Source organism: Cuculus canorus, chromosome Z (assembly GCF_017976375.1).
Source record: "Cuculus canorus isolate bCucCan1 chromosome Z, bCucCan1.pri, whole genome shotgun sequence".
Lineage (NCBI taxonomy): Eukaryota > Metazoa > Chordata > Aves > Cuculiformes > Cuculidae > Cuculus > Cuculus canorus.
The window spans coordinates 33,866,550-33,881,211 of NC_071441.1; the positions used below are offsets into that span (position 1 = coordinate 33,866,550).

Below are 14,662 nucleotides of genomic sequence, written 5' to 3' on the forward strand. Positions count from 1 at the left end.
TAAAACACTTTTGCACTTTCTAATACTTCCTGAATATTTATCTTATTAAATATTCAGCATATAATGCTTCAAATGTTTTAATGTACTCTGTGAATACTGCTGCTTTATGCTATAGGGTCATTGGATCTGTGCTTTTCCAAAAGGCTTTTCAGACGTAAGTAATCTCTTAAAATAAAAAAAGGAAAGGAACACAGTCCAAAAGAATGTACCTATTTAGGGCTTTACACTAGATGTGAAGGGGGAGGGGGATAATATCAGACTTGCCTATGAGAAGCATTGGGAGGACACACAATGGTTGGAGGGATGGGGTGCTGTTATAGGCCCTCCACCTGCTGCCCCAGGGCATGCTGGGGATGTTATGGCCCAATCGAAGTCCTCCGGAGATGAATGGGAGGCTCCTGAGGTAGCAGGTGCCACGAAGGAAACTTCTCCGGAACACGTTGTAGGTAATAAAGAGTCCACTAAGACGGCAATGCAACCAGCAGTAATGTTAGAATATGTTGACTGTAGGCTCTGCATTAATTAAAAACCTGCCTTGAAGTGATTACAAGCTAGTGTTATTCATATAAATATTCTCAAACAAAGTTTTATTCTGGATTTGTAGACTATGAAGTTTTTACCGGTCGTTGTTTTAATGCAAAGTATCTAATTTCAATTCCAAATCCTGCAGAGTAAATTTTTACCATTTCAAATGAGGAACTTCTTAGAAAACATTAAATTGATCAGTTTACCCTTTTTATTATATGAATGGGTACTTAACGCTATTAACTGGTCATACTATGAAGCCATATCATGCTGGATTTCAAAGAAGCTGGTTCAAGCTGTTCCAAGATTTCATTTATTAGGAGAAGATTGGTTTGGATCTGAAGCCTGTTAGATTAAGATATCTCTCTTTTGTTACACCTTCAGAACCAAAGCATCAGGTTACTACAAGGCTTGTGGGCATAGGTCCCCAGCGCATGTGGGCATAGGTTTCTCCTAGGCAGTAGATACTTACTGGGATACCAGAAATGAACCTAAGTTATGGCAGAGACTTTTGGGAAAAAGCACCAGTACGAAAAGAGGTAAACTAGCGATAGATAAGAGAAAAAAGCGCAAAGAGCTGGCACAACTGCAGTTAGCACCATCTTTTTCATGTCCTTATTATACAGGTAATAAGATTAAGAGCTGAAGAATGCAAAACAAACCCCAAAATTAAATAAAGTAATACATCTTAGAAAATAAATAAGGTGAATGTGGTGATACAGCAAACGGCTTGCAGCTTGGAAAGCATCTTGTCATGTGCCACTTGTGTGGTATGAAGATAGCTTGCATGCACATTCAGCTGTTACTTGAGTAATTTTTTTCTGTTATTCTTGTTGGACAAGTGATTTTCTATATCTTAGTGTAAAAAGAAAAAAACAAAATAAGTTTGCCGGGCCAATTCTTTGTTTTCTGAAGTACATATCCAAACAAGATTCTGATTTGAGGCATTTGTATGCTATCCTTGAGACCACTTGTCCTAAGTGATTTTAGTGATTTAGTCCAAACTGTGAAGTTGAGATTGTTTGATGCGTACTGAGGCTCAATGTCTTATTTGTAAACATTTTTCTTTTCTTAAGATTTGTATTTTTGTGTATGGCTTCAGGTACAACTTAAGCTGAATTAGATTTTAGAGAACAGCTCTGTGAAATGAAAAGTCGTTAGAATATACTCTTATATAGCAGTGTTTAGAACTGGCTATTGTAATTAGCATATCAATTCTAGTTTAGTTTTGGTTTTGCCATATAGTTTTTCTCAGAAGCCAATTGAATTGTTAGTCTGTGCATGTTCATTTATTTAGCTTTGAGCTCTTGGGTGAAGAAGCCAGATTTATATTCTGTAGTACTTTGTACGTCTAAACTCTCTTTGCCATTTAGTTCTTTCTCTACTTAAGTCTTATAAACATTGAAGGAAATGTAACTGTTCAATCTAGACTGAACATTACTCAAGGTGTTAAGTGGCTCTATCACATTAAAGCAATGATAATTTTCTGAGGTCCTAAAATGTCTTTCTACTTCTGCTACTTTCTGAGTAATTTTTTTATTTTATTTGTTCATAGGTAGGTATTGAGCCATCTGATGAAGCTGCTCTGATTCTTCACAGAAAAGGATTTGACTGTAGATTTTCAAACAGAGACATGGGTCTGCTCTGTTCCACTACTCAGGGAAAGGTATACTGACATTTTATGGGTACCTTACCTTACAAGTATTGCAGAAACACTGATATTTAAGTCAAATGATAGCTGAAGTCTAGGTAGTTATTTCTCAGGAGTTATACTTTCAGGGTAGTAGTTGTTTATCTCAAAAGCTGCTTTCCATTTGAAAAAGACATGGATCTTCTGATGTGTGGGAATGACCATGTAAATATCAACAATTTACCTTCTAGGTCGGTTTTAATTTCATTAACTTCCTATAATTTATTTTCACATAGCACAGATTAGTATTTGTCAAGTAATTTTTAATAATATTTTAGAACTTTACTAAGTAAACAGAGTCAAATTACATATTCTGGTATATCTTTTGAATATTATTACCATATCCGCAAATGAGGTGACTGATACTTTGACAATTGTTGCTTATTATTGCATGTCCCATGTCCTTTTCCTACTCATGCTCATATTACCCGCATCACACAAATACCTGAGTGTTATGCAATTGCTGTAGAATTGATGTGATACATAAAACTGTGAAATACAGCTTTGTTCTGAGGGTTACGGGTGGACTGGGTAGTTACAAATCTGTAGAAATTTGGTAATAGGTTTGGGATTTTCTTCAAGCAGAAGAGTTAGCACTGTTTTGTTTAGAAACAAGATTCAAGTATTTTGATCAGTTTTTTTTTAATAGATTGATTTACCTTGCTTGGTTGAAATGTGGCAATTGAACACTGCCTGAAAAGGTATAAGTTTGATGTGTAGTATTTGAGACAGGGTAGTTTAAAATATCCATAGTGTAAGAATTGCTGTGCTGATACCTGTAAAGGGATTTATCATTTGAATCATTGTTAGAGATTAAAATAAAGTAAATTTTTAGGTATATGCTGTATTTTCTGCTTATTTTTCTTTCCTCCAGATAAAGGTGCATAAAGCCTTCAACAAATTCAGAGTGGAAAGTCTTACACCTGCATCTTTATCTTTGATGCATTCACCTCCAGATGCCAGAAATATAAGTGAAATAAATATGAGTTCTATGGAGATAAATACATTTCGGATTCGGCTGAGATGAAGTCTGGCTTTAATACTCAGATAGAGAAGAGGAATCTGCAATTATATCTCCTCTAAGTTTCACGTGCAATAAGAAGCACATTATTATTATTCCAGCTTCTGGATACTGTGAGTAAAGCATGCATTCTGTATTTTTTTGACCAACACAGTGAAAAGCCATGTTGCAAGCAACTTTTTTTGTGGTGTTTTGTTTTAGGATGGTTTTGGGTTTTTGGGTTTTTTTTTTTTCATGAAATGGCAAGATCAGTATAAGTTAATGCAGAAAGTAAAGAAATTTCTAAGGATGTTAACCTCTCAACAGATAAAATCTCAGGTTAAATGCTACCTAATGATGTTTCTGGTGTTCAAATTTTCATAAAGACAATTTGGATTTTAAACAGCTTTCTTTGTGGATTCTTGATGAATTTGTGTACAAATAATTTAGTGTAGAAAGTCCTGATGAAGATTGGAAACAAAATGGAAATCAATGTTCTTGTGTAGTAGCTAATGTCCAAATATTTACAATCATTTCTATAAATGACAATAATATCAATTTATTCCACAATTAACTTAAATTTATTCAGCACAAAGGGGATTCTTAATTGTGGTAAAATAAAAGCCTGCAGTACTGGTGATAAGTGATGGCAGATTTTAATACTTCTGCCACTCACCTGAGTCATGTAAGTATGAAAAAAAGAACCTACAGTATAATTTTGCAGTGGAAAAGTTTAGTAAAACTCCCATTTTGTTACTTGACACACTGGGATATGTGCAATTATTCCATTATCATGTATGACGAGAAATGTCCATAGTTATCATGCACACGAGATTTTTAATAAAACTCATTTAGATGCTGATGTTCTCTGAAAAAGACTCAAAGAGTCCCAGCTTTTTAATTAAAACACTTTTGCACTTTCTAATACTTCCTGAATATTTATCTTATTAAATATTCAGCATATAATGCTTCAAATGTTTTAATGTACTCTGTGAATACTGCTGCTTTATGCTATAGGGTCATTGGATCTGTGCTTTTCCAAAAGGCTTTTCAAACGTAAGTAATCTCTTAAAATAAAAAAGGAAAGGAACACAGTCCAAAAGAATGTACCTATTTAGGGCTTTACACTAGATGTGAAGGGGGAGGGGGATAATATCAGACTTGCCTATGAGAAGCATTGGGAGGACACACAATGGTTGGAGGGATGGGGTGCTGTTATAGGCCCTCCACCTGCTGCCCCAGGGCATGCTGGGGATGTTATGGCCCAATCGAAGTCCTCCGGAGATGAATGGGAGGCTCCTGAGGTAGCAGGTGCCACGAAGGAAACTTCTCCGGAACACGTTGTAGGTAATAAAGAGTCCACTAAGACGGCAATGCAACCAGCGGTAATGTTAGAATATGTTGACTGTAGGCTCTGCATTAATTAAAAACCTGCCTTGAAGTGATTACAAGCTAGTGGTATTCATATAAATATTCTCAAACAAAGTTTTATTCTGGATTTGTAGACTATGAAGTTTTTACCGGTCGTTGTTTTAATGCAAAGTATCTAATTTCAATTCCAAATCCTGCAGAGTAAATTTTTACCATTTCAAATGAGGAACTTCTTAGAAAACATTAATTGATCAGTTTACCCTTTTTATTATATGAATGGGTACTTAACGCTATTAACTGGTCATACTATGAAGCCATATCATGCTGGATTTCAAAGAAGCTGGTTCAAGCTGTTCCAAGATTTCATTTATTAGGAGAAGATTGGTTTGGATCTGAAGCCTGTTAGATTAAGATATCTCTCTTTTGTTACACCTTCAGAACCAAAGCATCAGGTTACTACAAGGCTTGTGGGCATAGGTCCCCAGCGCATGTGGGCATAGGTTTCTCCTAGGCAGTAGATACTTACTGGGATACCAGAAATGAACCTAAGTTATGGCAGAGACTGTTGGGAAAAAGCACCAGTACGAAAAGAGGTAAACTAGCGATAGATAAGAGAAAAAAGCGCAAAGAGCTGGCACAACTGCAGTTAGCACCATCTTTTTCATGTCCTTATTATACAGGTAATAAGGTTAAGAGCTGAAGAATGCAAAACAAACCCCAAAATTAAATAAAGTAATACATCTTAGAAAATAAATAAGGTGAATGTGGTGATACAGCAAACGGCTTGCAGCTTGGAAAGCATCTTGTCATGTGCCACTTGTGTGGTATGAAGATAGCTTGCATGCACATTCAGCTGTTACTTGAGTAATTTTTTTCTGTTATTCTTGTTGGACAAGTGATTTTCTATATCTTAGTGTAAAAGAAAAAAACAAAATAAGTTTGCCGGCCAATTCTTTGTTTTCTGAAGTACATATCCAAACAAGATTCTGATTTGAGGCATTTGTATGCTATCCTTGAGACCACTTGTCCTAAGTGATTTTAGTGATTTAGTCCAAACTGTGAAGTTGAGATTGTTTGATGCGTACTGAGGCTCAATGTCTTATTTGTAAACATTTTTCTTTTCTTAAGATTTGTATTTTTGTGTATGGCTTCAGGTACAACTTAAGCTGAATTAGATTTTAGAGAACAGCTCTGTGAAATGAAAAGTCGTTAGAATATACTCTTAATATAATAGCCAGTTTAGAACTGGCTATTGTAATTAGCATATCAATTCTAGTTTAGTTTTGGTTTTGCCATATAGTTTTTCTCAGAAGCCAATTGAATTGTTAGTCTGTGCATGTTCATTTATTTAGCTTTGAGCTCTTGGGTGAAGAAGCCAGATTTATATTCTGTAGTACTTTGTACGTCTAAACTCTCTTTGCCATTTAGTTCTTTCTCTACTTAAGTCTTATAAACATTGAAGGAAATGTAACTGTTCAATCTAGACTGAACATTACTCAAGGTGTTAAGTGGCTCTATCACATTAAAGCAATGATAATTTTCTGAGGTCCTAAAATGTCTTTCTACTTCTGCTACTTTCTGAGTAATTTTTTTATTTTATTTGTTCATAGGTAGGTATTGAGCCATCTGATGAAGCTGCTCTGATTCTTCACAGAAAAGGATTTGACTGTAGATTTTCAAACAGAGACATGGGTCTGCTCTGTTCCACTACTCAGGGAAAGGTATACTGACATTTTATGGGTACCTTACCTTACAAGTATTGCAGAAACACTGATATTTAAGTCAAATGATAGCTGAAGTCTAGGTAGTTATTTCTCAGGAGTTATACTTTCAGGGTAGTAGTTGTTTATCTCAAAAGCTGCTTTCCATTTGAAAAAGACATGGATCTTCTGATGTGTGGGAATGACCATGTAAATATCAACAATTTACCTTCTAGGTCGGTTTTAATTTCATTAACTTCCTATAATTTATTTTCACATAGCACAGATTAGTATTTGTCAAGTAATTTTTAATAATATTTTAGAACTTTACTAAGTAAACAGAGTCAAATTACATATTCTGGTATATCTTTTGAATATTATTACCATATCCGCAAATGATGTGACTGATACTTTGACAATTGTTGCTTATTATTGCATGTCCTTTTCCTACTCATGCTCATATTACCCGCATCACACAAATACCTGAGTGTTATGCAATTGCTGTAGAATTGATGTGATACATAAAACTGTGAAATACAGCTTTGTTCTGAGGGTTACGGGTGGACTGGGTAGTTACAAATCTGTAGAAATTTGGTAATAGGTTTGGGATTTTCTTCAAGCAGAAGAGTTAGCACTGTTTTGTTTAGAAACAAGATTCAAGTATTTTGATCAGTTTTTTTTTAATAGATTGATTTACCTTGCTTGGTTGAAATGTGGCAATTGAACACTGCCTGAAAAGGTATAAGTTTGATGTGTAGTATTTGAGACAGGGTAGTTTAAAATATCCATAGTGTAAGAATTGCTGTGCTGATACCTGTAAAGGGATTTATCATTTGAATCATTGTTAGAGATTAAAATAAAGTAAATTTTTAGGTATATGCTGTATTTTCTGCTTATTTTTCTTTCCTCCAGATAAAGGTGCATAAAGCCTTCAACAAATTCAGAGTGGAAAGTCTTACACCTGCATCTTTATCTTTGATGCATTCACCTCCAGATGCCAGAAATATAAGTGAAATAAATATGAGTTCTATGGAGATAAATACATTTCGGATTCGGCTGAGATGAAGTCTGGCTTTAATACTCAGATAGAGAAGAGGAATCTGCAATTATATCTCCTCTAAGTTTCACGTGCAATAAGAAGCACATTATTATTATTCCAGCTTCTGGATACTGTGAGTAAAGCATGCATTCTGTATTTTTTTGACCAACACAGTGAAAAGCCATGTTGCAAGCAACTTTTTTTGTGGTGTTTTGTTTTAGGATGGTTTTGGGTTTTTGGTTTTTTTTTTTTCATGAAATGGCAACATCAGTATAAGTTAATGCAGAAAGTAAAGAAATTTCTAAGGATGTTAACCTCTCAACAGATAAAATCTCAGGTTAAATGCTACCTAATGATGTTTCTGGTGTTCAAATTTTCATAAAGACAATTTGGATTTTAAACAGCTTTCTTTGTGGATTCTTGATGAATTTGTGTACAAATAATTTAGTGTAGAAAGTCCTGATGAAGATTGGAAACAAAATGGAAATCAATGTTCTTGTGTAGTAGCTAATGTCCAAATATTTACAATCATTTCTATAAATGACAATAATATCAATTTATTCCACAATTAACTTAAATTTATTCAGCACAAAGGGGATTCTTAATTGTGGTAAAATAAAAGCCTGCAGTACTGGTGATAAGTGATGGCAGATTTTAATACTTCTGCCACTCACCTGAGTCATGTAAGTATAAAAAAAAGAACCTACAGTATAATTTTGCAGTGGAAAAGTTTAGTAAAACTCCCATTTTGTTACTTGACACACTGGGATATGTGCAATTATTCCATTATCATGTATGACGAGAAATGTCCATAGTTATCATGCACACGAGATTTTTAATAAAACTCATTTAGATGCTGATGTTCTCTGAAAAAGACTCAAAGAGTCCCAGCTTTTTAATTAAAACACTTTTGCACTTTCTAATACTTCCTGAATATTTATCTTATTAAATATTCAGCATATAATGCTTCAAATGTTTTAATGTACTCTGTGAATACTGCTGCTTTATGCTATAGGGTCATTGGATCTGTGCTTTTCCAAAAGGCTTTTCAAACGTAAGTAATCTCTTAAAATAAAAAAGGAAAGGAACACAGTCCAAAAGAATGTACCTATTTAGGGCTTTACACTAGATGTGAAGGGGGAGGGGGATAATATCAGACTTGCCTATGAGAAGCATTGGGAGGACACACAATGGTTGGAGGGATGGGGTGCTGTTATAGGCCCTCCACCTGCTGCCCCAGGGCATGCTGGGGATGTTATGGCCCAATCGAAGTCCTCCGGAGATGAATGGGAGGCTCCTGAGGTAGCAGGTGCCACGAAGGAAACTTCTCCGGAACACGTTGTAGGTAATAAAGAGTCCACTAAGACGGCAATGCAACCAGCGGTAATGTTAGAATATGTTGACTGTAGGCTCTGCATTAATTAAAAACCTGCCTTGAAGTGATTACAAGCTAGTGGTATTCATATAAATATTCTCAAACAAAGTTTTATTCTGGATTTGTAGACTATGAAGTTTTTACCGGTCGTTGTTTTAATGCAAAGTATCTAATTTCAATTCCAAATCCTGCAGAGTAAATTTTTACCATTTCAAATGAGGAACTTCTTAGAAAACATTAAATTGATCAGTTTACCCTTTTTATTATATGAATGGGTACTTAACGCTATTAACTGGTCATACTATGAAGCCATATCATGCTGGATTTCAAAGAAGCTGGTTCAAGCTGTTCCAAGATTTCATTTATTAGGAGAAGATTGGTTTGGATCTGAAGCCTGTTAGATTAAGATATCTCTCTTTTGTTACACCTTCAGAACCAAAGCATCAGGTTACTACAAGGCTTGTGGGCATAGGTCCCCAGCGCATGTGGGCATAGGTTTCTCCTAGGCAGTAGATACTTACTGGGATACCAGAAATGAACCTAAGTTATGGCAGAGACTTTTGGGAAAAAGCACCAGTACGAAAAGAGGTAAACTAGCGATAGATAAGAGAAAAAAGCGCAAAGAGCTGGCACAACTGCAGTTAGCACCATCTTTTTCATGTCCTTATTATACAGGTAATAAGGTTAAGAGCTGAAGAATGCAAAACAAACCCCAAAATTAAATAAAGTAATACATCTTAGAAAATAAATAAGGTGAATGTGGTGATACAGCAAACGGCTTGCAGCTTGGAAAGCATCTTGTCATGTGCCACTTGTGTGGTATGAAGATAGCTTGCATGCACATTCAGCTGTTACTTGAGTAATTTTTTTCTGTTATTCTTGTTGGACAAGTGATTTTCTATATCTTAGTGTAAAAGAAAAAAACAAAATAAGTTTTGCCGGCCAATTCTTTGTTTTCTGAAGTACATATCCAAACAAGATTCTGATTTGAGGCATTTGTATGCTATCCTTGAGACCACTTGTCCTAAGTGATTTTAGTGATTTAGTCCAAACTGTGAAGTTGAGATTGTTTGATGCGTACTGAGGCTCAATGTCTTATTTGTAAACATTTTTCTTTTCTTAAGATTTGTATTTTTGTGTATGGCTTCAGGTACAACTTAAGCTGAATTAGATTTTAGAGAACAGCTCTGTGAAATGAAAAGTCGTTAGAATATACTCTTAATATAATAGCCAGTTTAGAACTGGCTATTGTAATTAGCATATCAATTCTAGTTTAGTTTTGGTTTTGCCATATAGTTTTTCTCAGAAGCCAATTGAATTGTTAGTCTGTGCATGTTCATTTATTTAGCTTTGAGCTCTTGGGTGAAGAAGCCAGATTTATATTCTGTAGTACTTTGTACGTCTAAACTCTCTTTGCCATTTAGTTCTTTCTCTACTTAAGTCTTATAAACATTGAAGGAAATGTAACTGTTCAATCTAGACTGAACATTACTCAAGGTGTTAAGTGGCTCTATCACATTAAAGCAATGATAATTTTCTGAGGTCCTAAAATGTCTTTCTACTTCTGCTACTTTCTGAGTAATTTTTTATTTTATTTGTTCATAGGTAGGTATTGAGCCATCTGATGAAGCTGCTCTGATTCTTCACAGAAAAGGATTTGACTGTAGATTTTCAAACAGAGACATGGGTCTGCTCTGTTCCACTACTCAGGGAAAGGTATACTGACATTTTATGGGTACCTTACCTTACAAGTATTGCAGAAACACTGATATTTAAGTCAAATGATAGCTGAAGTCTAGGTAGTTATTTCTCAGGAGTTATACTTTCAGGGTAGTAGTTGTTTATCTCAAAAGCTGCTTTCCATTTGAAAAAGACATGGATCTTCTGATGTGTGGGAATGACCATGTAAATATCAACAATTTACCTTCTAGGTCGGTTTTAATTTCATTAACTTCCTATAATTTATTTTCACATAGCACAGATTAGTATTTGTCAAGTAATTTTTAATAATATTTTAGAACTTTACTAAGTAAACAGAGTCAAATTACATATTCTGGTATATCTTTTGAATATTATTACCATATCCACAAATGATGTGACTGATACTTTGACAATTGTTGCTTATTATTGCATGTCCCATGTCCTTTTCCTACTCATGCTCATATTACCCGCATCACACAAATACCTGAGTGTTATGCAATTGCTGTAGAATTGATGTGATACATAAAACTGTGAAATACAGCTTTGTTCTGAGGGTTACGGGTGGACTGGGTAGTTACAAATCTGTAGAAATTTGGTAATAGGTTTGGGATTTTCTTCAAGCAGAAGAGTTAGCACTGTTTTGTTTAGAAACAAGATTCAAGTATTTTGATCAGGTTTTTTTTAATAGATTGATTTACCTTGCTTGGTTGAAATGTGGCAATTGAACACTGCCTGAAAAGGTATAAGTTTGATGTGTAGTATTTGAGACAGGGTAGTTTAAAATATCCATAGTGTAAGAATTGCTGTGCTGATACCTGTAAAGGGATTTATCATTTGAATCATTGTTAGAGATTAAAATAAAGTAAATTTTTAGGTATATGCTGTATTTTCTGCTTATTTTTCTTTCCTCCAGATAAAGGTGCATAAAGCCTTCAACAAATTCAGAGTGGAAAGTCTTACACCTGCATCTTTATCTTTGATGCATTCACCTCCAGATGCCAGAAATATAAGTGAAATAAATATGAGTTCTATGGAGATAAATACATTTCGGATTCGGCTGAGATGAAGTCTGGCTTTAATACTCAGATAGAGAAGAGGAATCTGCAATTATATCTCCTCTAAGTTTCACGTGCAATAAGAAGCGCATTATTATTATTCCAGCTTCTGGATACTGTGAGTAAAGCATGCATTCTGTATTTTTTTGACCAACACAGTGAAAAGCCATGTTGCAAGCAACTTTTTTTGTGGTGTTTTGTTTTAGGATGGTTTTGGGTTTTGGGGTTTTTTTTTTTCATGAAATGGCAAGATCAGTATAAGTTAATGCAGAAAGTAAAGAAATTTCTAAGGATGTTAACCTCTCAACAGATAAAATCTCAGGTTAAATGCTACCTAATGATGTTTCTGGTGTTCAAATTTTCATAAAGACAATTTGGATTTTAAACAGCTTTCTTTGCGGATTCTTGATGAATTTGTGTACAAATAATTTAGTGTAGAAAGTCCTGATGAAGATTGGAAACAAAATGGAAATCAATGTTCTTGTGTAGTAGCTAATGTCCAAATATTTACAATCATTTCTATAAATGACAATAATATCAATTTATTCCACAATTAACTTAAATTTATTCAGCACAAAGGGGATTCTTAATTGTGGTAAAATAAAAGCCTGCAGTACTGGTGATAAGTGATGGCAGATTTTAATACTTCTGCCACTCACCTGAGTCATGTAAGTATGAAAAAAAGAACCTACAGTATAATTTTGCAGTGGAAAAGTTTAGTAAAACTCCCATTTTGTTACTTGACACACTGGGATATGTGCAATTATTCCATTATCATGTATGACGAGAAATGTCCATAATTATCATGCACACGAGATTTTTAATAAAACTCATTTAGATATTGATGTTCTCTGAAATGAGTTTTCTATTTCAAGATTACCATATCAAGATAAATGTGCCTTATTTTTTGATACGTCTTGTTACAATTTTGGTGTCTGTGTTCAAGTTTTGGGGGGAAAGGTAGTTTATATAATACTTAGCTGTCTATCTCCTGTTTGACAATGCTGGCCACACTCTGATCTATGTCCCCCTGCACCGAGTTTGTGCTATGTTATTCTAAACAGATTGACTATTTGAATGTATTACATAACATGAAACACAGACAAAAAAAAGAATTACTGTAAAAGTTCAGCTGCTTTCAAGGAGATTGCAACTTGATGCAGAGTTGATAGTAAGCAAGATAGTTTGCAAGCCCATCAAAAGCTGTGCTTGCATGTCATGAACTGTGGTGACCCGTTAATTCAGAATCACGTGCCTATATTTTAAACATTTTTGAAACATGCAACCTCATTTACATTGCCAGTGTTCATATTACTGAAGATGTCTTACTTTTTGCTTTGTTTTCACATATTAAGTAATATTTAGTTCTGAAGTCATTCAAGTGTGAAAAATACTTCTCTACATAGAGCTGCTGCTTACACTTGGTATATATAAACAAGTACTTGAGCACGATCCCATTTCCCCGTCTTCATTCATCTCCATAACGCTTCCTTCTGTCTCCTGCTAGTGCATTACTTTTCCATACATCATTGCTTATCTTTAATACTGTTGCTTATCTTTAATACTAATGCATGCAAAGTCATCCTACCTGGTAAAAAGATGTGCTGTTTTCTAACACTAATATTGGATACTATGTTTAATTTCATCAGTTTTGTTCTACAGTGTATCAAATCATATCATGTAGCTACAGGCTGTCTTACAAGAAACTGGAAATGAAACTTGGATTTCAAGCAGGTTGGGTCTCTTGAGATTTAGATTTCCCTACTTAATTCAATCTATTGTGTGTTTTGTTTTTAATGGAATACTTAGTAGGATCAAGTGCAAGTTATATCAAAAATATAGGAACCACTAACCACAAATGGAAGAGTCAAATGGATCCAATAAATGGATGTTTTCATGCAATAAACATGTACTGTAACTTTTCGTAGCTGTAGTATTTGAAAATCCTATTTTTGTTTGGAACTCAAAGATTGGTAGACTTGCCAGCAGAAATTTCTCATAATGTGTATTTTGTTACATCTTCAGAATTAAAATGCTTCAGAGACTTCTATGTATTCTGTGCAAGAGAGCTTTCAAAATACTGTTGCAGTTTTGTTGGGCAGAAAAGTGAAATTTGATGCAATAAAGTTTTAAAGTATTTTGCCTGTTGGAAAAGATGTTTTGTATAGCATTCAATCTTTTCTTTTGTCATAAGCTGTACAATCATGATGCCTGAATCTTCCTTAACCAGCAGATCTACTTGTCTCTTTTATTTTGCATTTTTTTGTGTAATGGCAGAACAGCTGGGATTTGGGATCCTTTCCTGAAATCCCTAAGTCAAAACTCCGGTCAAAGGGTGGTAATAAATTTTGCTTTAATTTGTTCAGAATGTGGCTGTAAATGGTTTTGTTGGTTTTTTCCCAAACAACTCTTAGTGAATCCTTATCATGTATTTTTGTTATATTCAATCTTTCAATTAAGTTCTTGTTTATTCTGCGCATTGGCGATCTATTTAATCGTATTATTTTCTTTTTCTTTTTTTCTATAGCTGTTGGGTTTATAACTACTGGTTAAGAGAACCAAGCATCCTTACCTTCCAGTATGGTTTTAAAGACACTGCTGTGTAAGAAATGGTTTAAAACCATGTGATTACTTTCCATACCGGAGTTATACCTGTAATGATTTCTTTTTCATTCTTTTATCTTAAATGTCTTTGGTTTACTTGCTCATATTGTCTGAAACAAACTGATTTCAACTGAAATTTTTTGATATTTTCTCTTGGAAGGTTTTATATCTTATGGGGATATGTAAAATAAGATCTCTAATAAAAGATAATGTTATTGTGAGATGTTGTCAGTGTCATTAATACCTTAGCCATAGGTGATTCGAATAATCAAAAAAGCCTCAAGCATACCTTCTTTGAGAAGGTTGATTTATCAGTGGCTTTTGGGAATGACAGTTATCTGTAGTGAAATGAACTCCCGATGAAAGATGCAATCTATTTCATAGATGTTGACTAGAAGCAGATAGATGCTAACTTCGGAGATGTAAGCATGTGATCAAGAATTCCTGATGCCCATCAGGAGAGATGGGGAAGTACTGCTCTGTCAGTTCTCAGCATTGGTAGCGTAATCTAATCACTCTTTCAGAGCCTGTCAGTCATCCCCAAAGTTACCTCTAGTGTACCTCCCAGAAGTCATTACTATGTTCTGAATTAATTGATTGGT

At 34.6% G+C, this 14,662-nt stretch overlaps 1 protein-coding gene across 1 annotated transcript in view; it reads left to right on the forward strand.

Annotated features, from left to right (window-relative positions):
- MAN2A1 (mannosidase alpha class 2A member 1) overlaps positions 1-14,253 on the forward strand; it is an 83,739-nt gene extending 69,486 nt beyond the window's left edge. Inside the window, exons 16-19 of the mRNA XM_054054780.1 lie at positions 2,081-2,191; positions 6,197-6,307; positions 10,306-10,416; positions 11,315-14,253. Of these exons, the coding sequence (XP_053910755.1) occupies positions 2,081-2,191; positions 6,197-6,307; positions 10,306-10,416; positions 11,315-11,467 (486 nt within the window). The 3' untranslated portion in view covers positions 11,468-14,253. The remainder of the gene's footprint in view (positions 1-2,080; positions 2,192-6,196; positions 6,308-10,305; positions 10,417-11,314) is intronic.
- Positions 14,254-14,662: the final 409 nt, after the last annotated feature.